Source organism: Barbus barbus (assembly GCF_936440315.1).
Source record: "Barbus barbus genome assembly, chromosome: 31".
Lineage (NCBI taxonomy): Eukaryota > Metazoa > Chordata > Actinopteri > Cypriniformes > Cyprinidae > Barbus > Barbus barbus.
The window spans coordinates 13,383,528-13,408,312 of NC_136759.1; the positions used below are offsets into that span (position 1 = coordinate 13,383,528).

Consider the following 24,785-nt stretch of genomic DNA (forward strand, 5'->3'; position numbering starts at 1 on the left):
AAAAAATTGATTTCACTTTGTTAATTTTATAAGTTTACATAATGTGCAAATTTGAGATTAATGAAAGAAATTTAAGATTTATAATATTTTTTTTTCACCAAATTTGCCTTCTGTTTTAAAAGGTATTGAACTGAAAATGTTGCACTTCATGTTTACACATCTATACTCTCAGAAAAAAATATGTGCAACGCTATCACTAGACTGGTACCAAAAGGTACAAAAGCTAAATGCTACATCTTTGTAAATTAATTTTTTATCAGTACCTTAAATGCACATACTCTATTAGTACTCTAAAAGTAGTCCTATATATCTATTATTACCTAAACTGTAGGCTACATAGCCTAATAGCTACCTTTTGAAAGTAAGTGTAAAGCCCCAGTGACAGTTTTGTACCTTTTTTTTCTGAGAGAAACCTGAAAAGAAACATTTTCAGTTTGCCTAAATTACTTTTTAAAACTGAACCACGACTCTAATCATAGAAAGGAGGGTAATGTCTGCTTAATAAATACTTTTCTCACTCAGCATAAATGGTGTTTGATGCATGCATGTAAATACATATCTGCTTTTTTATTTTAGGAAGAGATCCCTTCCAATGAAATCTAATTTGCTTCTTGGGTCCTTGGCATAAAATGTTTGAAAACTTTTTCCTTGCGTCTCTCATGCATCGCTCATATCGATGGCATCGACACTTGATTTGCTCACATCAGCTCTGTGTTCGATGAGTAATGTCTGGTTCACTCCACGTTTGGGGAAAGATGGCGGCTCCCACTAGCGAGATTGAAGTGGTCCCTGCGAACAAAACGAAAGGTGAGTATTAATAGTTAGATTTTTTAATACTTCATCGTGGTTGAGATATCTGTCCAGATCGGGTTTTAAAAGAAACATCGCGCTAATTCTGTCTGATGATGCTGTGTGAAATAGATGCTGCCTTATAAGACACATCGCTGTCACTGTGGTAGTACTCCTGAAACGTTCAGAAATGTTCTTATATGTTCTAAATTGTAGTATGTGTTACTGCAGTTACGTATTAACACCGGGGCTAGTTGTCACACAGTTTATGTTGCTCAACAGAGAAATGTTAATTTTTTCTGTATAGTATAATATATATATGTATGATATATATGTCTGGTGTAAAAATGAAAATGAATATCAAAATTAAGAATAACAAGGGCTCTGACCAAAATGGCCTTCCCTAGTGTTGGTTGCACTTCTTACTCTTGTCTTCCCCCATGCATCCATCTACAATAAGGGTAATATATAAAGAGAGAGTTAAAAGTGGGGCCACTGTATGCTTCATGATTAAGCCTATGAATACTAAATACTACAGCTAAACAGCTTGGGGAAATGTAAGTATTTGGCTTCAATAATTTACATGTTAGAAATGTATGTGTAATAGCATAACCTCTCATAATTCTTCATTAATTATTTTCGGTTGACTAAATCATAACCTACAAGAGGTGACTATTCAATTCATCATCTAATCATCTTCAATTGATTCATTTAAAAAGCGCAATGTATATAATAAGTGTAAATAATTTAATTGTCTTCATAGCTCCATTGTAGAAGTTGTGAAGAAGACCGCAACTATTTTAATGAAACTATAACACTAATAGCCTGTTATAGGCACACTTGGTTCAATAGCCTATTGAAATGTCCCAATTTCCGTCATCATAATCTTGGCCTATGTGACAGTATCTTAATCTTGGCCATGTGACAGTAATTTCCATTAGTTTTCATTTACAGTGCAGTGCAAATAAAGGCATAAAACGTTAATTTAATTTATCGTTTAATCAAATGAGAGTTAAACTCAAATTTGGCAAACAAATGGGTTTACTATTAAAATTAATACATGTAAGAAATAGCGTATTGTGTGATTGTTCTTTTAAACAAAAGTTGTAATAATTGTAGTAGTATTAGTAAATAAACCGAACTTTTATTTTGATGGGTTGCCATGAGGACCTCTTAAGTTTCTGTAGCCTATTTATGATATGACGATCGTTTTACTCAAACGAAACAGTCAAATGCTCATGAAGTAACTCTCAGAGTAGTTCTGGGGATGATGTTCATATATTTATGTCCTCATTTAGTGACATGGCAGATGCGGAAAACACCGCGAGCGTCGCGCACTTCAGTGTGTGTGTGTGTGTGTGTGTCAAAACCGCGCGTCTGTGCCATTCACATATACAGAGACACGCCGAACATGCAGAATTCATATTTACATAGTCTTTTTGCAGCTTAATGTTTACAGATAGTCCATATTGTGAGTCGATTTAAGTGTACTGACCTACTTTTGATTAATTCATCCAAACTTTGACTAAGTGCTCGTAACACGAAGTCTCAGTCAATGTTCAAATAAGTACAAGCTAGCAAGGGAAGGAGAGAAAGATAGAGGGAAAGATTAAGTTTTTTTTTTTTTTTTTTTGAGTTTAGGATGAAGTCAAGTAGTGCCGAAAGAGATGAGTTTTCAGTTGTTGCTTGAAGACGGGATCCAGCATTCCGGATAGGGGTGGGAAGATTATTCCACCAGCCAGGAATGGTGAACAAGAATGTTCTGGAGAGTGATTTTGAGCCTCTCTGTGATGGTACCACAAGGCGTCGCGCACTAGCAGATCTCAGACTTCTGGAGGGGATGTAGATTCGTAATAGTGAGTGGAAATAGGAGGGTGCTGAGTCTGTGGTTGTTATGTATGCAAGCATCAGTGTCTTGAACTTGATGCGAGCTTCCACTGGTAGCCAGTGCAAGGAGATGAAGAGAGGTGTAACATGCGCTCTTTTGGGCTCGTTGAAGACCAGTCGTGCCGCTGCATTCTGAATCATTTGTAGAGGTTCGATTGTGTTTGATGGCAGTCCAGCCAGAAGAGCATTGCAGTAGTCCAGCCTAATTGTTGATTTAGTAATACTCCCAGAGATATTCAATAAGTTGGAAATATTCCATCCAACCCCTGCCTTGTCCTTTTCAATTAACTTTTCTTGAAGCTATTTAGAGTGTTGTTTTTTTCTTCACTGTGTAAGTTTCCGCATGTGTAACTGGCTCTCTACTAATTGGACCTTGAAGTATTTATATTGCAATCAATTGAAAGCCCTTGTCTACACGCATATTATTTCCACATAACAATTTATCTCAATTCTAAAACCAATAGACTACAATTGGTGTTCATTTGATTACATTATAAAACATTAGCATTTTTTTCTTGTTAATCAGTGGAAAAATATATTACATTAGTTCTGCCTGTATAATATGTTTTTTGTGGGTACTGTATGTACTTATTAACATTTTTAATTTTTTAAGGAAGTATCTTATGCTTACCAATGCTGCATTTATTTGATAAAAAATACAGTAATATTGCAAAATATTAATACAATTTAAAATATTTTGTATTTGAATATATTTTAGAATGTAGTAAAGGGATAAAAACTGGAGTAATGGCTGCTGGGAAATTTCATAAAAGTTAAACATTAAAAATCTTAATTATTCCTAACTTTTGACTGGTAGTGTAGGAATAGCCATTCACTAAACTATAGCCAGAACGTACATTACAGATGGTCTGTCTGTCATAGACTTCAAATATAAATGGAGATCGCTGACAGACTCATTCTGCTGATGACTGACCTCTCAGTTCAGCAGCTGATCTGACAGCGCACTGATTGATTGTGTGATGATTAATTTTGTGTCTGAGAAATGAGTACATGGGCTTTCCTTGTCTTATTATATAGACTGTAGCCCAATCAATTTCTCATAAAAATACAATTTCTAGTGGAACTTGCCAAGGGCAGTTTGTAATTGCACATACTGTATTGCACAATGTTTTCTTTATGGACACTTGAGTTCATTAACACTTAAAGCAAACTTAAATGAAGTGAATTAACTGTCTTTTTAATGTAGTGCGAGGTCCGAGGAGAGTGGCCAATCAGATTCCTGATGAGATCCTCAAAGATCCAGAGCTCAACGAGGCCATTAAGGCTTTGCCAGCTAACTACAATTTTGAGATCCACAAAACAATTTGGAGGGTGCGACAAGCCAAAGCCAAGAGAGGTGAGTACAAAAATCGTTATGTTGAAAAAGTTAATAAAATGGTAAAACTACAGTGCTTTGTCATGCATTTAAGGTTGTATTGAGCTATTTACTTTAGATATAATTTTCCCACGATGTGTGTGAATAAACTCTTGATTTGCTGCCTACTTCAACAAAAGGGACAACACTGTATATATTGTAGGTAGCTGCAAAATGGTTATATGTTGTATTTTTTGTTATTAGGCTTACAGTTTCAGTTCCAGAACATTAGTCATTCTGATTGTCTATAGAGAATAAATTGCCTTAAAGTTCATCTCTGTTTGCAGGATAATGCAGTAGCATTACATAATGTATGTCTTGAGCTCATTGTTTTTATGAGTGCATACAGGCTGCATTATAAAGATTAATGTTCTTATTGTGCTATTTTAGTTATAAGGACAGAGACAAGCAAACTGAAAAGCATAATTGCCTTTGAGGTTTCCACAGGCATAAATTAAGATGTGGTCTTTTTGCTGTTCTCTGGAACAAAGTGCAAGCTTTAAAATTACTGCAGAGGGCTGCTTTAAATCAGCTGGGAAAATTGGTCAAATTCATGATGACATTTAGAGGCAAAATTACCTAATTTTATCAGCACTTTGGTTCAGCAAAATGTGGAAAATATGGTTATTAGCTTTTTAACCAGCAACTGATTCTGCTGAATAACAAGGACGTGCTTGATCACAGTACACAATGACTTTTATTCTTCAGAGCACAGCAGCTTAAAATAGTATTTTGGCATTTGATATTTATTCAGATTTTGGTATCACATTACATTAAGGTTAAATTAGTTAACTTTGTTCATTCGTTATGCATTAAGTGCGTTTCAGAATTTACTTTGGTTAAAGTTCATTTCTACATATACATTTTAAACTTTAGAAATAGTTAATGTATGTTGAATATACATGAATTAGCAACAAACAATATTATATTGAAAAATAAACATTAACCTAGATTAATAAATGATGGTTAAAAATTGTTGTTTGTCATTATCTTATGACGTCTAATGCATTACATGAGGCGGAGGAATTGAAACATATTGCAAAGTGTTACTTGATTTCTAACAATTGTTGAAGTCTCAATAATTTATTCTTTGGAGAAATATGTGATAAATGAAAGTTTCTTGTTGTTTTGTTTTCTTGTTTTAATCTGTGTCCACAATGGCCAGTGTTTTGCATCAAAATATGTTATATCCTCTATAGTGACTTCCATAAATGGTTTTTGCAAAAATCCTGTCAGATTGGTGTGGAATTATTCCCCCAAGAAATAACACTTATGGCTTGTTTGAAACCGCTCTAATGAGATGTCATACAGCTTCTTAGTGAGAGTTTAGCAATTATAAGTGGTCAAGATTTTCCCAGGGTTGCCCCACGCTATTTCACTATAGCATTTTACTGTAGACTATCCACTTTAATGGAAGAAATGACATCTTATTCTAACGTGCTTTAGCTCCTCAAACTAAACTCAGAGAATTTCATCACGGCATAAAAAAGATGGTGAAATCACAGCAAGCAGCTCGCTAATCCTATTATTCGTGCCGTATCATTTATCGTTATGCAAATTTAATCCTCATTTAGTTTGATGCGTCCAATCAAGAGCTGTTTATCTTGCTGTTGATGATAAATTGACTCGGCTTGAAGGCCTTGTCGTAAATGCTGTGCCTTAGACTTGTGGGTCTTGATCCAGCAACGTTTTAGTTGTTTTCTTGCTTAGCCTGTGTTCTTAATCTGTCATAACCATTGGGATGACTGTGAACTGCAAGCCAACGATGTTATACCAATGACACTGTCCCTAACATGTCAGAACAACAGAGTCAAAATAGGCCAGTAGTGCAGTTATGTGAACATCCAAAGTTTGGTTTCAAGAAATGCTATTGATATGTGACCTTTTTGGGCTATGAATTGCGATTTGTCTCTTTAAATCTCACCCGACTGACCTCGTATCCTCTCATTTTGGTCATGTGTCACTGTCTGATGGCAATTTGTCCCAAGGGCCTGTTGAAGCATGTCCTCCATCATTCTAGTGCAGGTGTCAAAGAACCTTCAGGACTGGTCATTACACAGTAAGATGAAGGAGAGCAAGGCGAGAGGTTGGTTTCGATATATTTAGGTACATGTTCACCATAAGGAATCTGTCTGTAGAGTTCAGACCTACAGCGAAGCCCAATTTTAATCACAAAAAGGCCTAATAATGCAGCGTAGCAGCAAAAATGCACAATTTCAAGCCTCGATTGATGTGAATGACAACAGACAAGCGTTTGATGTGCTGAATGTGTTAGCAGGTGGCTTGTGCTGAGTACTTTCATGGGGATTTGACAGAATGCTACAGTCTGCTGGACTCTTTGTTGTAGAGGGTTTTCGTTTTAAAAGCCCCCTCTATTTCTGGACTCAATGGGCAAAGATCACTTTGACCAGATTCTCTTTCCCTCTTTTTTTCTACCTTTTCCACATTCTTTCATGATTTCCACCATTATTTTCTTAAATATCCAAAATCAAGCAGTTGCTCTAAACCTTACATAATTGTCATGACACAGTATAGGGCTCAAGACGTATAGATTTTATATACAGACATATATAGACATATATATATATATAATGTGTGTTTGTGTCTGTGTGTGTGTGTGTGTGTATGTGTATATATATATATATATATGTGTTCCCTAACTTTTGCATGTGTAATATATATACATATTACACATGCATATTTAAAGAAAAAAATTATTTAACACATAATTTCTGTCCATTAAATATATAAATTTTTGTCTTCCAAATGAAGGCCTAAACATTTGGTTTAGTGTGATGTATTGACCAAATTGTGAAGTAATCATTTCAAAAACCTTTATTGTTTAGAGCTAGAGGACGTTGTCTATTTTCTATCATCTATATTATTTACCTGTTTCTGGTCACTGTGTATTCTGTGTCATATTACATCTGTATCAAATATTCTTGTTCTGTGGCATCAGCACAGACTTCATCTACGTTCATTTCCTGCTATGACAAAGAGAACTTTATGTAATAAGGATGCTTGTGTAACAGATGTAATGTGTTATACTGTAATGTTCTCTTGACTCTATTGTACATAATGAGACCATTGAGTCACGCCTGATATATAGACAAGTTTTCCACACCCCTTTTCCACACTTGTGAATATATATATAACAGTGTTTTGTTGCACATGATGTAGTCATTGCCCTAGAGACTAGCACTTTTCAGAGATGCATTTCCTGTCTGTATTGAGAGGTGCTTTAGACCCTGGTTGTGTGTAAATTTTGAGAATGAATCGTTATGATTCATTTATGGGGCATTGGTAGACATAAACTACATCCTGAGAGTAGTCTACAAATATCATAATTTGTCTGTTAATTAATGGATGCTATTAAATTATAATATAAATAAAAAAATGGGGATGTCTCACAGCTCATTATTTTGCTAAGGGTCTTGAGTTTAAATATGCATATTTTTTTAATGGCCCAGGTAAAATCGCAACTTTATATCAGAGGATAAATGTTAGAAGCCAAGGTGCATTTTATTCTGTCATTAAATGAATTTTAGTTGAACTATATGGCAGTAACATGGCTTCTAGAAGGTCAAGAGGTTTCTTTCCATTGGAAGACAGACAGAAAGCAGCAGCAGATAACTGCTAGATAACAGGCACATAAAAGTGCTTGCCTACATAGTGAAAAATAAATATACTAAAATGTAATTGAAATACATTTATTTCATTCCAAGTATACCACAAATACATTTACATATTTATGTAGTTAAAAAAATACCCTCAAATTGTACTTTTGGCATACTAAACAGTCTAATTTGGAACAAATTTTATGCTTAATGCACATTAATTGTGCGGAAGTACATTTCTTTGTATATTTTACTTATACATAATATTTACTTATATAATGTATTTTATTAGATTGCGCTCCGTCTGTTTAGCGCACATGCGTGCAGCAGCACTTGTTAACTCGCATAAGCCTGGCCCACTCCTGACAGCAAAATGGATTTGTTTGCATGACTTTCTAACATTTACAGATGAAAAATATACCTGTGACATGTCAGTTATGCACTGAGGGAAACCCGTCTCAAATGCATTAAACAGCACATATATATTCGCTGTTTGCCATGGTGGGTCGATTTGATCGATGATTGACATTAAGGGCTGCTTAAGAATAAGCGTGTACAAATTAGTGAGATTGTGTGAACTTAATTTGTTATTTATGGAACTGCTTTAGCCCCGATTGATTTGTTAGGTTATTTCAAGTCAGGTTCTGGACTCATATTTCGTCATATTCACGCAGCAGCAGTGATGAGAGAAGGCATTGAGAAACAGTTGAGTTTAGAGAGGAGAAATCAATCTACATATAAAATATTAGTCAGATTATTGGTCACTTTCTAAATAATGAAAGTATAGCACATCCACTAGTAATTATATATAAATAAATCAGTTTTTACTGATGCAAATATGTTAGAAACGATGGATCGCGATACAAATGCCAACTGCATTTGCATCGTTAACTTTTTATGCCAATGCACTGATCAAACTTTTTTTTTCATCAAAGAATCCTGAAAAAAATCCCTTCTTGTTTCCAAAATATTAAGCAACTGTTTTCAACATTGATAATAACAATAAATGTTTAAGCATCAAATCAGCATATTACAATGATTTCTGAAGGTCAATCACAGGAATAAACTACATTTTAAAATTTAGAAATAGAAAAAATTGAAAAAAGTTTTTTTGTTTTCTTTTTATATTTATTTTAAGTGTTTTTGCCTTTTTTTAGGCCAGGACAGTATATGAGACAGGAAGTGAAGAGGGATAGAGAGGGGGGACGGGATCAGGAAATGTCCGCGAGCCGGGACTCGAACTCGGGATGCCCAAAGCATAATGGCGCTATATGTTGGCGCACTGCCACAAGGCTATTAGCACCGACAGAAAAGTTATTTCAAATTGTTTGACTGTATTTTAATCAAATACATGCAGTCTTAGTGAACATAAGAGACTTACATAAAAAACATTTAAAAAACTTACCAAATCCCAGAATTTTGAACAGTAGTGTAGAGCTGAATAACCCAGAGCTACGGCCCCTTCTGCCCAGGTCTAGCGTCACTCCTGGTTCATTTCAGTCTCTCCTGTCACCTTATTGTTCCTCTCTAGCTCAGTAGGCTTCATCAGAGCTGCACAAATATCTGTTTCTGCGTTCATTTCACATAATGAGGATGCATTGGTTGCCTGACTGATTATCTGTGGCCTAAGGATGCCGATGATGAATGCAGACAATAGTAGAGATGACTTACCTCCCAGATTAATTCATTCTTGTGTTTGAATAATTAGTCCACGGTGTCTTGAAATAAATGTGATCATAATGCAAACTCTTTCTGCAGGGATGTCTGTTTGTATTTACCCACAAACTGATGGAAGTACAGGAAGAAGTGAAGATGCGATGTTTGTTCAGTGTTAAACTTCTCTCTAGAACCATCTACAAAAACTATATTTTTGTAGATGCACTGCTAACATAAGCCATGGCTTTTTAAAGCTAAAATGTGTTTTCTGTACCAATAATGACTGTTTTAAAATAGGTTTCCTAGAACACTCCCCCTTTCTGTCATTGGTTGGTTGAATTGGTTGAATACTGTCATGGTGCTTTTTAGAAGGACTTAAACGCTGTGTTGTTTAATCGTAATTTATAATAATATACCTAATTATAGCATACCTAATCCCATCTGTTTAGCTTTTATTGTTGCAGCCGTGCTCTTTCAGTCATTCAGATAGTTTGATGAAGGCTAACATTTTGTTTGTCAGTCCTTGTGGCGTGGTAACAGGTGTAACTGAACACACTAAGCACATTTATCTGTGTGTGTGTTTGCCCACTCCATGTCAGTCGGGGGTTCTGGCATTTCCTTCAGCTTCAATGACATTTCTGGATGTACGGCGTACAAATGTGTGCTCACTTAGCCCTGGGCCGGCACTGGGCCTCCTTAGCGAGAAACAGCTCGTCAGTGGCTGGTCGAGGATGGATGAATGGAGAGATTTGTCAGGCAAGGCTGTACTGAGCTGAATAACCTTTATTGTTAATAAACTCGCCCTTTCCCAGGTAATGACCTGTCTGTGTCTGTCCGGACTGAAGGGGGCCAGTCTTTTAACCTTTCATCAGAGTGTTGCTCAGCCCAGCTGCATTCCCCCTTCTTCCTTTCATCCATCACTCTTCCTGGCCGCTCTTTAGCTCGTCCGCTCTCAGAACAAATTGCTCGATCTCATCCGAAATTCTCCATCTCATTTATTTCTCATTTCTTTGCAGCTGAGCCATATTCATGTAATTTCACCATTTCTTAAAAGAGGGTGTGACATCTAAGTAGGGCACATCCTGAGCTCACACTAAAGTAGCCTCTGCGTTTTAAAGGCAGGTTCAAGGGAAGCAAAAAAATTATTATTATTTTTTTGGTCCCGACATGTTCAGGCTTGCCCTGCAAATTTTGTTGCACTGGCCTCTCAACCAAAATTCAATTATTTTAAACAATAGGAAAAGATAATGAAACAGAATTTTCATATTATATTTTTTATTATTATTATATATTACAAAAACTTTAAAATGATATATATTCACTTAGAAAGTTATTCATATTTTCCAGGTTTTTCTTTAGTTTTTTTTTAACAAAACGTTATGCAAACAATTATTTAACATGTTTTTTTATTGCAATAATAGCCGAAAGCTGTATACTCGTGTAACTCCATGTCCATTATAAATTCATGTTTTGCTGGAAAATGATGACATCCGGTGCAAAACACTGCTCGTTATGGCAAAAAGATGACTTCAGATAAAACCGTTTTTTCAGTTTTAACTGATGCTCACAAGACTCTCACAGTAATTTTCACAAATTGCACAGCGCTACCTGTGTTATGTATAGTTAACCAGAATTATAACGTTACGTTGTCTGTAAATTTAAGTAAGCAGAACTTGCAACAATGTTCAGTACCTCACAGAAAGCCAAATGTTTTCAAAATGTGAGAACATCACTGGCCAGATGTCAGAAACTGGCCAGAAATTCTCTCACGATGAAGGGAATGCCATGTTTTGATGGAATGATTATGGTCGTAATTGATTTTTCTGCTGTGATCCAGCATATTTTAATAATTAATACGGCAGACTGTAGGCCACATGTATTTCACTAATGAGGAGAGGCCAGAAATGTGGCATTTGTAATGGAAAATGATGAAAATATTCAAATATTGGCTTGATTTGAAATATTGTGTAATTAGTGTAATAGTCAATAGTTGATAGCATCAGTTGATTAAAAAAAAAAAAAAAATGATAAAAATTAGATTACATGAGCAGGGCTCGCAAAATTTCAAAATCCCTGGTAGCCCTTCGGGCAGGTACTCTTCAGATTTTGGTAGCCCGAAAATTAATTTAACTAGCCCAAATATAATAAAGACCATAAATGTCAATCAAAAACATTTTCAATACACACACATCAAGGAAAGAGTTTTAATTTACTATTTACAAGGTATCTGCAGAATTCTTAAAAATCTATTTAAGGCAATTTAAAAAAAATATTTCTTATACCATTTAACGTATTTAAAACTGTCTAAGGCCTTAAAAACTCTTCAGTTTAGTTGTATCAAATTGAAGGACCCGTGGGAGCAATGTTCCCTCTTATTTATTTTCTTGCTGAGCAAAACTTTTCTCTATTGGGCGGACATTTCGGGCACCTGAGCAAAAGCCTTCTTTACACCAGACCTGTACAGCACGCACACAACAAAAGTGTTTAACTTTTAACTTAACATGTGCTATTTATATTTGATTTGACCCTTGATGTAACTAAATGATTTACATTTTAGGTTACCTGAGAACACATTTTTACTGTACAATACACTGCAGTTCAACAGTTTGGATCAATAAAGTTTTTTAAAGAAGTTTCGTATTCTCATCAAGGCTGTATCTATTTGATAAAAATACTGAATATTATTTCACAAAATAATATTGTGAAATATTATTGCAATTTCAAATAAATGTTTTCTATTTTAATATACTTTAAAATTTAATCAATTCCTGTGAAGCAAAGCAGTATTTTAAGTGTCACGTGATCCTTTAGAAATCATTTTAATATGCTGATTTTTAATCAATGTTGGAAACAGTTGTACTGCTTTTTTATTTGATTTAATTTTTTATACTGTATTTTTTGGGACCTGTGATATTTAAAAAAAAAAAAAAAAGTTAAAAAGAATAGTGTTTCGTCAAAATAGAGATTTTGTGTTACAATATAAACTATTCAAAAGTTTGGGGTCAGAATATAAAGATACTTTAAAGAAGGTTAAATAAACTTTATTCAGCAAGGATGTGTTAAATGGATAAAATAGATAGTAAAGACTTCTATTGTTAGAAAATATTTCTATTTTGAATAAATGCTGTTCCTTTAAATGTTTTATTAATCAAAGAATCAAAGAAAAAAGTAACACAGGTTCCCAAAAAAAATATTACGCAGCACAACAGTTTCAACACTGATAATAAATCAGCATATTAGAATGATTTCTGAAGGATCATGGGACACTGAAGACTGGAGTAATGATGCTGAAAATACAGCTTTGATCACAGCAATAAATGCCATTTTATAGTATAGGTATTAAAATAGGAAACCAATATTAGAAATTGCAATAATATTTCACTATATAACAGTTTTTTTCTGTATTTTTGAAATGAATACAGCCTTGATGAGCAAGAGGGTCAAAAACAAGGTCAATTATTTATCAGGTTTATAATATAGCCCTAACATAATATATTATCAAAACAAACTGTTTAAACTTATAGAATGGAATAGAATAGAAAACAAACTGAAGCAAAACTTAAGCTGAGATCTGTAAGTTAAATATATAAAAAAACCGTGAACATATGAATTCTTCTATAGCTGTCTAAACATCATTATGAAGTACAGTTTGTACAATACTCTTATGTGTGACTGAACATGTTTCAGAGTTTTGTTACCCATCCTCCATTATTTCCAGCACTTAATCAAGCCACTCTTCTTTAATACACGAGGACGTTTTATTTCACGTCATTGCGTTTGCGTTGTCTCTCGTGATGAGCGCACCGCAACCATTGAAGTATTCAGTTTCTACAGCGACTCATTTGGTGCATATCGTTCTTTCTATGAAACCTGTAAACCGCATTCACCGGTTCTAATTCTGTCGTGACATAAGCTCTATAGCGGTTTGCCCGAGCATTGCTATTCTTTCCTTTTTACTGGCGCATTCAATCAAATGGCTTCCCAACTCATTTTTGTGTGCGCGAGGCACATTATTTCTTCTGCGCGGCCGCGGTGGAAGAAGAGCGCGGTTGCACGCGCGGTCATCTTAGAGGGAACATTGCGTGGGAGCCTTGTATTTAAGGTAGCCCGTCGGGCAGGGCAGTCATACATTTTGGTAGCCCGACTGGAAAACACAATAGCCCTGGGATGTCGGGCTAGCGATTTTGCGAGCCCTGTGAGATATTGCTACATCCTTTTTCAAGCATCCATTTCTTGCTTGTTTATTGACTGATGAAAAGGCTCCTGGATAGGTCACACTTGTATGGGATCATTATGAGCTGATAGCCATGTAGAATGGTGATAACTGGAAATTTCACTGTTCCTTTTTTTCATTGTTCACTTGTTAGGCTGTATAGTACATATAACAGATCCAATTTTAAATCATGAGTCTGTTTCCAAGACAACAGTGCAGCATATCGAAGCATGATGATGATGAGGACCAAAAAAAAAATCACATTCTTTAGACTCGTCTAATGTTATTAAGTTCATCAACCACATAATTTAAAGAGTTTGAATTATTTAAAAACAAGCACAGCACAAAAACATGATCTTCTTAGACTGGTATAGTATCAACTAATGGGTTATTATTCTATTCATGGAAAATAATAGCTTCTTAGCATTGTACCAATAAAGTGAAATTATCCCAAATAATATACAAACTGCCTGCCAATATGTTATTATTTAAATTAGAATAGGCTGATCACTTTTTGGCAGCTCTTTCGCTTATTTTTCAACATTTAAGTGTCCAGTTAATTTAGAAAAGATATTTTATGCAAGATAAGATAAAAATCTCTAGAAATGAGCATTTGGAGTATCATGTCAGCCTGTGTTTTAATTTTGTAAAGTAACATATTAATATTTCCATCACTGTTAATACATTGAAGTTAACTGCTTTGCATGTTGTAGTAATATGTGGTCACTTATTATCATTTAATTGAATTTAACACTGATGATATGGTTTGTATGGCTGTGTCGAAAGGTCAGTGGCCTCAATAAGGGATAATGTATTGATTTTTCTTGGATTAAGACATTGTAATGGATCCAACATCCATGGTATGCCACGCGTTCATATCGTCCATGTACCTATTATCATCTCTCTGTTGTTCTATGCACATTCATTTCACACTGATTTAATGCACTCCTCCTTCACAGCATTTAACTGCACATGCATTTCCACCCTGAGAGACGGCTTTTTGTTTTGTGTTTGAGCTCTCTCAAGAAATAGTGCATCTTTGCCACTGTTTTTAGGTATGGTTTAAATTTAGTGTGACAGGAAAGTTATTGCAGCTGTTAAAATGGTTAGCTTGTCTGAAACTGTGCCAACTTTGCATTTATGTTTCATGCCAATTTTGCCAGCTGCTTCAGTTGATTTATATGCAATAAATATTGTGTGCATAAATTTACCTGAGTATCTCAGAACATGCACAGAATTATTATATTATATTATTTTATATTATATTATATTTTCTGGACAATAACATTTTTTAAAGAATTTATTATTTTTATTCACCAAGGATATTTAGTTAATCCAGTAAGCAATTAAGTACCAGTAAAACCTTTTATAATGTTACTAAAAATATATATTTTAAATTAATGCTGTTCTTTTGAACAGTGTATCCATCAAATAATACCCCCCCCCCCCCCAAAAAGTGCAAAAAAAAGGCACAACATTGATGATAATAATAAATATTATTGAGCAGTAAATCAGCATATTACAATTATTTCTGAAGCATCATGTGGCACAGAGGGACGGCGTGCTAATGGAATCTATATTATATTATATTATGTTATATTATATTTGTTACATATGATACCTCCTTGTTTGCATCTTAAAATCATTTAAGGTTAACTCTTATTTTACTGCCTTTCTTAACATTTTAGAATTGTGATTGCCAAGCTAGCAGTGGAAGGAAAAGTAATGAATTAAAATGCAGATAAAATAAAGAACAATATTCAGTGTAGAGAATGACACATTAACCGTGCAGATGTTCCAGAATTTCCTTATGTTCCACTGATGCAATATTACAGAATGTTGTTTTTTTCAAATTGCAGAGACAATTTAAAATTTTTGGGTTTGTGTTCAACCTCAGCAATGCACCAGATAGAAATGGCCACAAATGTGTCTTTGAACCAATTCATTTTTCAATACAGTTTTTGGCTGCATTTCATTATTGTAACTGGTGTCTCATAATGAGGCATGACTTTTGTGAAAATGCGAGACAGAGGCCAATAGCATGTCTCACGCCGAAAGTGTGAGAGTTGGCAACCCTGTCTAAAGTTTTGTGCTGTGGGTTCCTTAAATAATCAGTGCTCAATTGTTTCAGTAATATTGCTCAGTACACATAAAACCATTATTTATGCTTAACAGAAGGTACAGTTGTGTGTATTTATCTTGACCGTTATTTTAATTGGTTAAAGCCTCATACTCATGAGCAAGCAAACTTGCCTATTGTTTAAAGGAAAACATCTGTCAGACGTAATACAAGTTCACAGACATGCAAACAACAATTTCATATTAAATTCAACAGAATGAAAAAGAAAGAAAATTTGACAGAATCCAGTTTGTAATAGGGATGCATGATATATTGATGGGCATATTGGTAGAAATGTGACTTATTTTCTCATATTTCTCCAATAAACAAAATAGGATGGTATGTTTAAGCCAATAAATCAAATCAATTGTTTCTGGGACAATTGTTATTTAGTTAACACACAATTAAAATGTAATATTTTATTCATTCGTTCACTTATTCATTCATTTATTTTTAGTACATTTTATGTGCTTTCTATTTTATGTATCTATTATTAATCAATTCAATGTTTTTTTTTTTTACATTTTGTATTCATTTATTTAATCCACACAGACATTTTGTTTTTGTTTGTTATATTCTGAGTACCATGTAAATATGTTTGTAAAAGATGTTTATTATTATTATTATTATTATTGTTGTTGTTATTGTTATTGTGTAGGCCTACAATTGTTAAATGTTTGTGGCATAAAGGATTTTAAAGCAGTTTTCTCATTTAGCACCTTGAGCTCTGGACTGTATATGTTTTTGTTTGCTTGTTTTTAGATATTTGCCAAAGCTTTCATATTGGTACATCCCTAGTTTATATTTTGCACATCAGACTGCCTGCATGGCCAGACTAATATATAGGAGGCCAGAGCAGCTGTCATTCATATTGTATTATACTGCACTGACTGGACTCTCTGTCTTTGACCTGCAGTGGCCTTGCAGTTGCCCGAGGGTCTGCAGATGTTTGCCTGTGTGATTGCTGACATCATTGAGAGGTGGGTACCGCATACACTCACATAGGGCTCCTCAGGACTGTGGAAGCACGTCCTTTGATAAATAGGAAGAGCATTTGAGCCTGTAGAAGACCTCTGTGCTCATTAAAAAACTCTATGCTTATCATCATTCCCCGCTGTAGCCGTATCTGGGGCCCAGCAGAAAATTAGACACAATTGCAGACACAAGCTAGCTATCACGGTCTCACTAGTTAACGACATGAAGTGGACAAAACCATTATTCTTCTCAATTACATCTTGTAACAGTCTGCGCAGAGCATGCAGCATATGAAAGTGCAGATTGTGTTCCAGTGTAGGTAAAAAAAAATAATTAAAACTAAAGTCTGGCCACGCCTCCCACTTCGGTTGGGTTTAATGCTACTGCTAATGAACACTAGTAGCTCCACTTAATGATAAACAATGTGCTGTGACAAAAAAAGATGCTTATGTTTGCAGGGCATGGGTGTTATGGAAAAGTATATATTCAGGAATGAACCTGTATGACTTTTTTCTTCTGTGAAACACAAAAAATGATATTCTAATGTTTCTGGTTGTGTGTATTTGTCCTTCCTTTCCATACAGTTACAATTAATAGAGTCTGAATCATTTGGACCGAGTCAGTGACTGTCATAAATTGATTCATGAACAAATAGGGGGTTTGTGAACCAGATCAGTTGTTTTCTTGAAAATATTTGACTCAAAGAAATGTTTTGTTCATAAATTTTAAGCAAAGTCAAGATTTAAATTTTGAACATTGATTTGAACATTGACGTAGATTTGGTCTGTTTCTCACACAAAGCTACTTTAGAAGTTGTAAAGTCATAGTGGCCGCTTTCATGATACTTATGGCCCTTTTTCATCCTTATTAAAGCCTGAAAAGAGTTCACATTCGTTGTAATTGCATGGAACCGAGTAAACAGACTTTTCTGTGCTAGAGAAAGAATGTCAGCATGAGGATGTGTAAAAAGGACAGAAATGTCTGTTTTGGCTCAGCTCCTCCATTAAGAGCCTTGCCTGCTTTTATACTAAACATTACATTTCTCTTCCACCATCTCCTGGGATGAATGTTCCACCTCTTTCTTTAAAGTATGTTCCCACTTTCCTCCGAATAAGCAGAGTCCTATTCCGGATGTCTGCTCAATACTAATGAGGGACATTCTCAGCTGAGGAGAGATGGGTGTGCGTTTCCATCGAGGGATATGTTTAGCCTCGGGAACTGCACTCAAAGTGTCACATTCCCAGATTATTCATCTGTATTACGAAAACATTATGGGACTGTAAATGGTTCCTTCTCACTCAGGGCTGTAGGTTCGATTTGGAGGTGAGCATAGAGTCAGTGAGTTGAAGCGAACGGATTTGGATGTTTTGATTGGGTCGTGTGAAAGTCTCTCTGTTTGATGACTCCTGGTTAACACAAATCCCTCTGTTTGATGTAGTTCTGCTGTCAGCGCTTCTGCAATTCCATCCTGTATTCATCAACTTCCTGTTTCTCTAACCCTGTTTCTAAAAACATTTTCCTTTACAAATCCTCGTTTTGGGCTTCTAATTCATGACCGGCGTTTTGTTTTGTTCTGTCTTGTCACTAATCACGCAATGCCGACGTCCTACGTCATCCGCCGAAACTGCTTCTGCTTATGACAGTTAGATGAAGTAAGAGAGATGTGTTTATTACGTTTGAAATATGGATCTTTTTTCTTACAAAAATTAATGGATTTGCTACAGCAGGCCTTTATTCATCCCCCGGAGTTTTTTTATTGATGCGTGCACTTTATTTTATGTATTTTGGACTGTGTAACACCCGCTGACTGCAATGTTAAAGCTTAGAAGAGCCAGGACAATTTTTAATATAACTCTGATTGGATTCATCTGAAAGAAGAAAGTCATATACACCTAGGATGCCTTGAGGGTGAATAAAACATGAACTAATTTTCATTTTTGGGTGAACTAACCCTTTAACAAGGGTTTCTGTAAAAGACAAGATTATTTTTTTAATTAAAACATACTGTTAACCAAGGACAAACAACAAGACAAGGAAAAAATAACACCTCAAGAATTTCTTTTAAATGTTGATACACTACCAAAGTTTGGGGTTAATAAGATTTTTTGATGTCTCTTATGCTCATGAAGGCTGCATTTATTTGCTTAAAAATACATTAAAACCAGGAATATTCTGAAATATTATTACAATTTGAAATGACTGTTTTAATATAATTCTATTTAAAAAAAAAAAAAAAAATTAAATGTAATTTATTCCTGTGATGGCAAAGCTTAATTTTCAGCAGCCATTATTCCAGTCTTCCGTGTCACATGATCCTCTAAGGCCCGGTTTCATAAACAGGGTTTAGCCTGTAAAAAACGTAATTTTTATAAACGTGCCTTTAGAAAAAACATTGCTTGTGTGCATCTTGAGACAAAACAAAGGCACTAATATATTCTAAGATCAGTCAGTGCAAGTTTTTTTCATTTGAAACAGCTCAGATTTACATTTTAGTCTAGGACTAGGCTTAAGCCTTGTCTGGAAACCGTGGGTAAATGTTTCTAATATGCTGATTTGCTGCTCAAGAAACATTTATTATTATTGTTGATGCTGAAAGCAGTTGTGCTACTTAATATTTTGTATTTTATTTATATTTTGTAACATTATAAATGTCTTTACTGTCTGTTTTGTTGAATGTAAAGTGTTCCTGCAAAATAAAATTTCTTAAAAAGCAAAAAAAAAAAGTCTTATGGACCCCAAACTATTAAATGCTAATTTATATTTAAATTAATGTATGAATGTACAAATGTTTGTATTAAATACAAATCTGTTGTATGAAATTTAAAGTAAATTTGACTAAAATTAATGAATAAGACATGATCAAATATTGACTACGTTTAAAAGACATTTTCAATAAAAAAAAAACCTGACTAAAAATATGAATTAAAAAAGCTGTTGAAATGTGCACTGGCCGTGTATCTTTTTTTGAAATAAAATGAATGAATATGACTAAAATGAATCAATATGACATGATAAAATGTTGACTACATTTAAAAGATGAAAAAATGAACACTGGCCTTTTCTATTTTGTATATTCTTCTACTTATTGTATTTACATCGTACTCCAACATATGTTAATCATTGCCATGGTATTACCATCAATATTTTTTCAGATTAACCATAGCACAATATCATAGTGAGAGTGTTTTGACCCCTCTCTCGCAGTCTCTATGTCCACTTAAGTGTGTGAGAAGTGCTTTGAGTGTGTGTCTGTCGTGTAATGTGTACCCTACCCTCCTTATCAGATGGCCATAGTGCTCTCAGCTAAAGAGCTACCTCTTTCTCATCGTAGCAGGGCTTGGCAGCACAAATGTCCAGACACTTGGAAACCCAATAAAACCAGCCAGTGTTTAATGAGAGCAATTAATGTCCGTTAATTAACTTTGCGAAGGCCCCCGTCTCCTCCTGACATCAGCCACAGCTTTCCATCGCTCTTTTGCATGTTCTCCACCTCGTTCCCGCAGCCACATCTTTGGATTGCTGCCAGCAGGATTTCTTCGATCTGCAGTTTCCCTGAGGGCCTTTAGCTTGGCTTGCATAGGACATTTATTCCTTGTTGGTGTTTAGGGCTCCAGCTGTTTAGGCATAAAACAGTTGCTGGAAGGAAATGCTCTTCGTTAGACTGTGGTGGTGTTCTGCATGTTGCTGAATGATGTGATGAAACCTGAGCAGGAAGCCACCGATCACACAAACCCTGTTTACATCTGGTTTTATAATCAGTCTCAGGTGATCAGATCACAAGTGGCTGGCTGAAACACAATTGCTGTTTAAAAGCATGTTATTGTAGTAACATGCTTTTTGGCATTTGAAACTTTATTGTAGTTTTTAGTGTTTTATTTTGAAATTATTTATGTAAACAGTACAGCATTTTTTATATAATTTTGAATATATAAATATTATATTTTAAAGATATTTATGTTTTTAAAAAGTAATCAAGGCTGCATTTATTTAATCAAGAATACAATAAAACTCAGTAATATTGGGAAACGTTATTATAATTTAAAACAACTGTTTTCTATTTTCAGAAGTCATTACTCGTGATCCTCCAGAATTATTCATATAATTCAGATTTGGTGCTCAAGGAACATTTCTAATTATCAGTTCTTTCTTAACGCTGCTTCAGAATTTTATGTAAACCATAATATATGTTTTTCTGGCTTCTCTGGTGATACAAAAAAAATGTTAGTTTTTTTGATAGCAGTGTAAAAGTCAATTGATTATTTAATGCATTCTTGCTGAATAAAAGTATCAATTATTTATGAATTTACATAACTTTTCCAGTTTCCAGTCATTCATGATAAGGATTTTTACATTTTCTTTTTTACTCAAATATAGGAGCTCAGCATAAATACTATTTTATATATATATAAGTAATTAGTACAGTATAAAGTACATAACGTAGCGTAAACGTACCTATTAAGCTCACCAAAATCTACATTGAGACATTTTTAGTGCACAAGATATTGGTTTCGGTACAAAAAGTTATGATTTTTAATTAAGATATACATTTTGAATTTTGATTAAGATATACATAATTAAATGCAAAATGTCTGGCTGTGCTTAATGGGTACATTTGTGTACCCTGTAAGCACACCCCTGTTCCCATTAGGCTCACATCATGTTTTATTAAAAATTCTTGTTTATTTAAAAAAAAAAAAAAAAACTTTTTAAACAATAATTGAATTTTTTTTTTATTTGAAGGTAAAAAGTCAATCAAAAAAAAAATCCCACTAAAATCAAGCAACAGGGCATTCAATTTGATCAGTTAAATATTCATAGTGAAGTGTCATTTAAGCACACTGCAACATCGAGAATAGTCCACGTTCAGCTAAATAACACGCATTCAAAAATGAAATAAAACACACCAGTAAAACATTTCATTCATGGGGATGAACACAGAAACAAAGCGCACATTTCTGTGTGAGTTTATGATCGGAAGGAATTTAAAGTCTGCTAGTGTGTGATCCTCAGTTGTTTAGTGTATGATGGCCAGTTTTTCTTTGGGGCCATTTACAAAGTAGTTAAGTGTATGATGCCTGGTGTTTTAAAAATCTGCTCACATTTTAATAGTTGTGTAGTTTATTCCAGCCTTTAGTTGCTTTTTTCCTGGACAGATACGACAGGTGTCTGATGGATGACATACCTCTTTCATCTTTGGGCATAAACTATAGTTATGTCTCAATTTTGTCATCTTAAAGCTGTTAAAATAAGTTATTAGACATTTTATAAAGATTAACTTAAAGTGATAACCATCAGTTAATATTTAAAGTCTGTTTATGAAGTGTTTACATAGATGGTTAATGTGGAAGAGCTTAGAGCACACGGAGCTTAATTGGAGCAGCAACAATGTTTAATACATTTCATGTAATGTTTATTAAAATGACAAGATTTTGCTAAATAAATAATCTAGTTCATGTAAATTCATACATATTTTAATATGAACAACTATTATTAACAATATCTATGAAATTATACTTTTTCTTATTGATGTCACACTGAAGCTGTGTGATTTTCATAGTAGTGCACCCTTTAAGCTCACCTTAAAATAATATGAAATCTTTAAAAATTACAGCAGTGTAAAACCACAGACCAACAATAAACTGTCAATTTATAATATTATGGATGTAAAAGTAAAAGCCAGTAATGCCTGTGAAGTAATATATTAGCGTAGCACACAATCTTATACAGCTAGTCAGCTAACTGTGTTCTGTAGCATCTGCGCTATGTTGCTAAAACTATCTTTTGGATCTAATGTAATTATCGCAAACATTTTGGACACCATTTTAATTTGTACTTAGTGATGCTCTGGATCATATTGGCCTAAACGAATTTTAATACCAGGTAAACAGATGTTTTATGTGCATGTTGTGACCCCAGATTATAGTTTATTCAGGGTCATGCTGGTCTGACCCAGGGCCACGGGAAAGGATTAGCTGTTACATGACACTGCAAACAGCTATAGGCACAACTCCCAAATTTGAGATAAAACATCAGACAGAGACTAGAATAGAACTAGAATGGATTAGAAGTACAATGTTGTGTACTGGAATCTTCACGCGACTGAGAAGAACACTGGAGATTGGAGACTGCACAAGATGTGACTGTTGTGATCGGTGATAGACTGAGCTCCATGTCAGTGTGCGGAAAAGAGGTTATATAAATCTAGTCAGAATATAAGATGATTAAACCAGATGAGGTTTTAAGCTCTAATGAGAGCAAGCTGCTATGTATTACAGCAAAAGCTGCAGTTGATTTACACACACACTCAGAATCAGCCCTACTTCCACATTATATATCCGCATCTGACACACACTAAATTTTGTAGGTATACTCACAGTGTACTTGCATTTCCTCGAATGCTGCTGAAAACACCTACACAGGGTAAAGGTGCGTATACCTTTCTAGAGGTGGATTCCCACACACTTCATGCTATAATTTATCACATATGTCTCTTGTACACTCGCAGCTACAAACTTCTTCTTGTGGAATAGAAATATGGATGGTATGTTTATGCTAGAACTAAAGAAGTACTTATGCTAGGATACAGGTCCAGTCACACATATTTAGGTGAAATTTTGTGTGCAAAAACTTCATTATCTATATATGTCTTTTTCATTATCAGTAATGTAATGATGTATAAAGCACAGCTCACATAAAAGTAACCAAGCAGCTTTCTATTGGTCAGCATGGCAAATTCACTTGATCAACTTGCAACTCCCTAATACGGGCAAAATGTCCCTAATATGGATCCAGGATCCCTATCGCTGAGCTGAATGAAAGAAAGATATAAACCTTTCAAATAAAATAAACACACGATTGCGATAATACATTGTTTCAAATTCACATTATAAGTGACTCAAACTCACTGACAGTGCTTTTAGAAATGGAGCAACATTTGTGAAATTTATTTAATTAAAAATCACACCAAGCCTAGTCTCAACCTCAGACGTCACGCCCACGGAACGTTGGCTAAACATCTGATGCATTTGGCAAACTTATCTGGAAACACTTCAGGCGTTTCGAAGTCTTCATCGGATTGGCTAGATTATACAGGATTTCCAGGAGAGGTGTGTCGCGTTCTTTAACATTCCGCCTGGAAAGAAAAATGCCGTGGCGCCAAACCCCTTCACAAAATAAGAAAGCCTGTTGTGTTTACAACGGTGACGGTGAGCGCTTATCAGGTCAACTAAATGCTGGATTTTCAAAAGTAGGTGAAATATTTAAAGCTTGCGGCATAGAATCTTTAAAATATGTCAGAGTTTTTCACACCGTTCTGTTATTGTGGTGACATTTCCATGCCCCTAAACATAATGCGGCACAAAACTAAATGTGATTGGTTGCTTTACCTGACAGCCATATGGCCTCATTTTAAAGTTCCCAGACCTTCAGCCGTCAGATAATGATTTTGGTTTTATTTCCATTAATTTTACAGGACTATATCAACATACAGTATGCTTACTGATAGTTCCTATTGTTTTGTGTTGGGCCCTGCTCTGAAGTAGGAACTATTTTAGTTCCCCCAAAAGTCGTTCCTAGAACTAAATTCATTCCCAGTTCCTACAGTGTGAATATGCCAAAGAGCATCTTCCCCCATTTTGTTCTAGGAACTATAAAAAGGTTCCTCTGGTGTAAAAGCCCCTACTGACACTGACAGTATTCAACTACTCTCCCATTTCGCGTACTGCCCATCTCAAATAGTATTCATGGCTAGAATCATATATTAAATTAGTATTTGAAAGGTACTCAGGTGGAACTTCAAAGTGCAGATCCAAGCACACACTGCTAGCTAATATTCCCCAGAACCCAGGAAGATCCAGTTCTATAAAAGGAGTTAAAAAACTACAGAAATGATGGATGTTTGAGACTGAGAGGTAGAGAGACTTAGAAAAAGGTGTTTAAATGATTAATAATCAATATCTAACCTGACAATATTTATTTAATCGGCAACAGCATTGTGAACTTTTATAAAGGCCAGTTTGCAATAAAACAATCCACATAACTATAAGCAGTGCTGGTAGTAACTGATTACATGTAATCTGGATTACATAATCCGATTCCAAAAATTAAGTACTTGTAATTAGGTTATATTACATTTTAAAATGCTCATTATTAGAT

At 34.7% G+C, this 24,785-nt stretch overlaps 1 protein-coding gene across 2 annotated transcripts in view; it reads left to right on the forward strand.

The window, feature by feature from the left end:
• Nucleotides 1-726: 726 nt before the first annotated feature.
• The window catches only part of LOC306851086 (2-(3-amino-3-carboxypropyl)histidine synthase subunit 1-like), a 100,901-nt gene continuing 76,842 nt past the window's right edge, over nt 727-24,785 (forward strand). For both annotated transcript variants that reach the window (XR_013782475.1, XM_079387147.1), the window contains exons 1-3: nt 727-807; nt 3,884-4,033; nt 16,573-16,636. Coding sequence is in view for 1 of the 2 variants with exons in the window: in XM_079387147.1 (XP_079243273.1) it covers nt 756-807; nt 3,884-4,033; nt 16,573-16,636 (266 nt within the window). In the remaining variant the exon portion in view is untranslated. The remainder of the gene's footprint in view (nt 808-3,883; nt 4,034-16,572; nt 16,637-24,785) is intronic.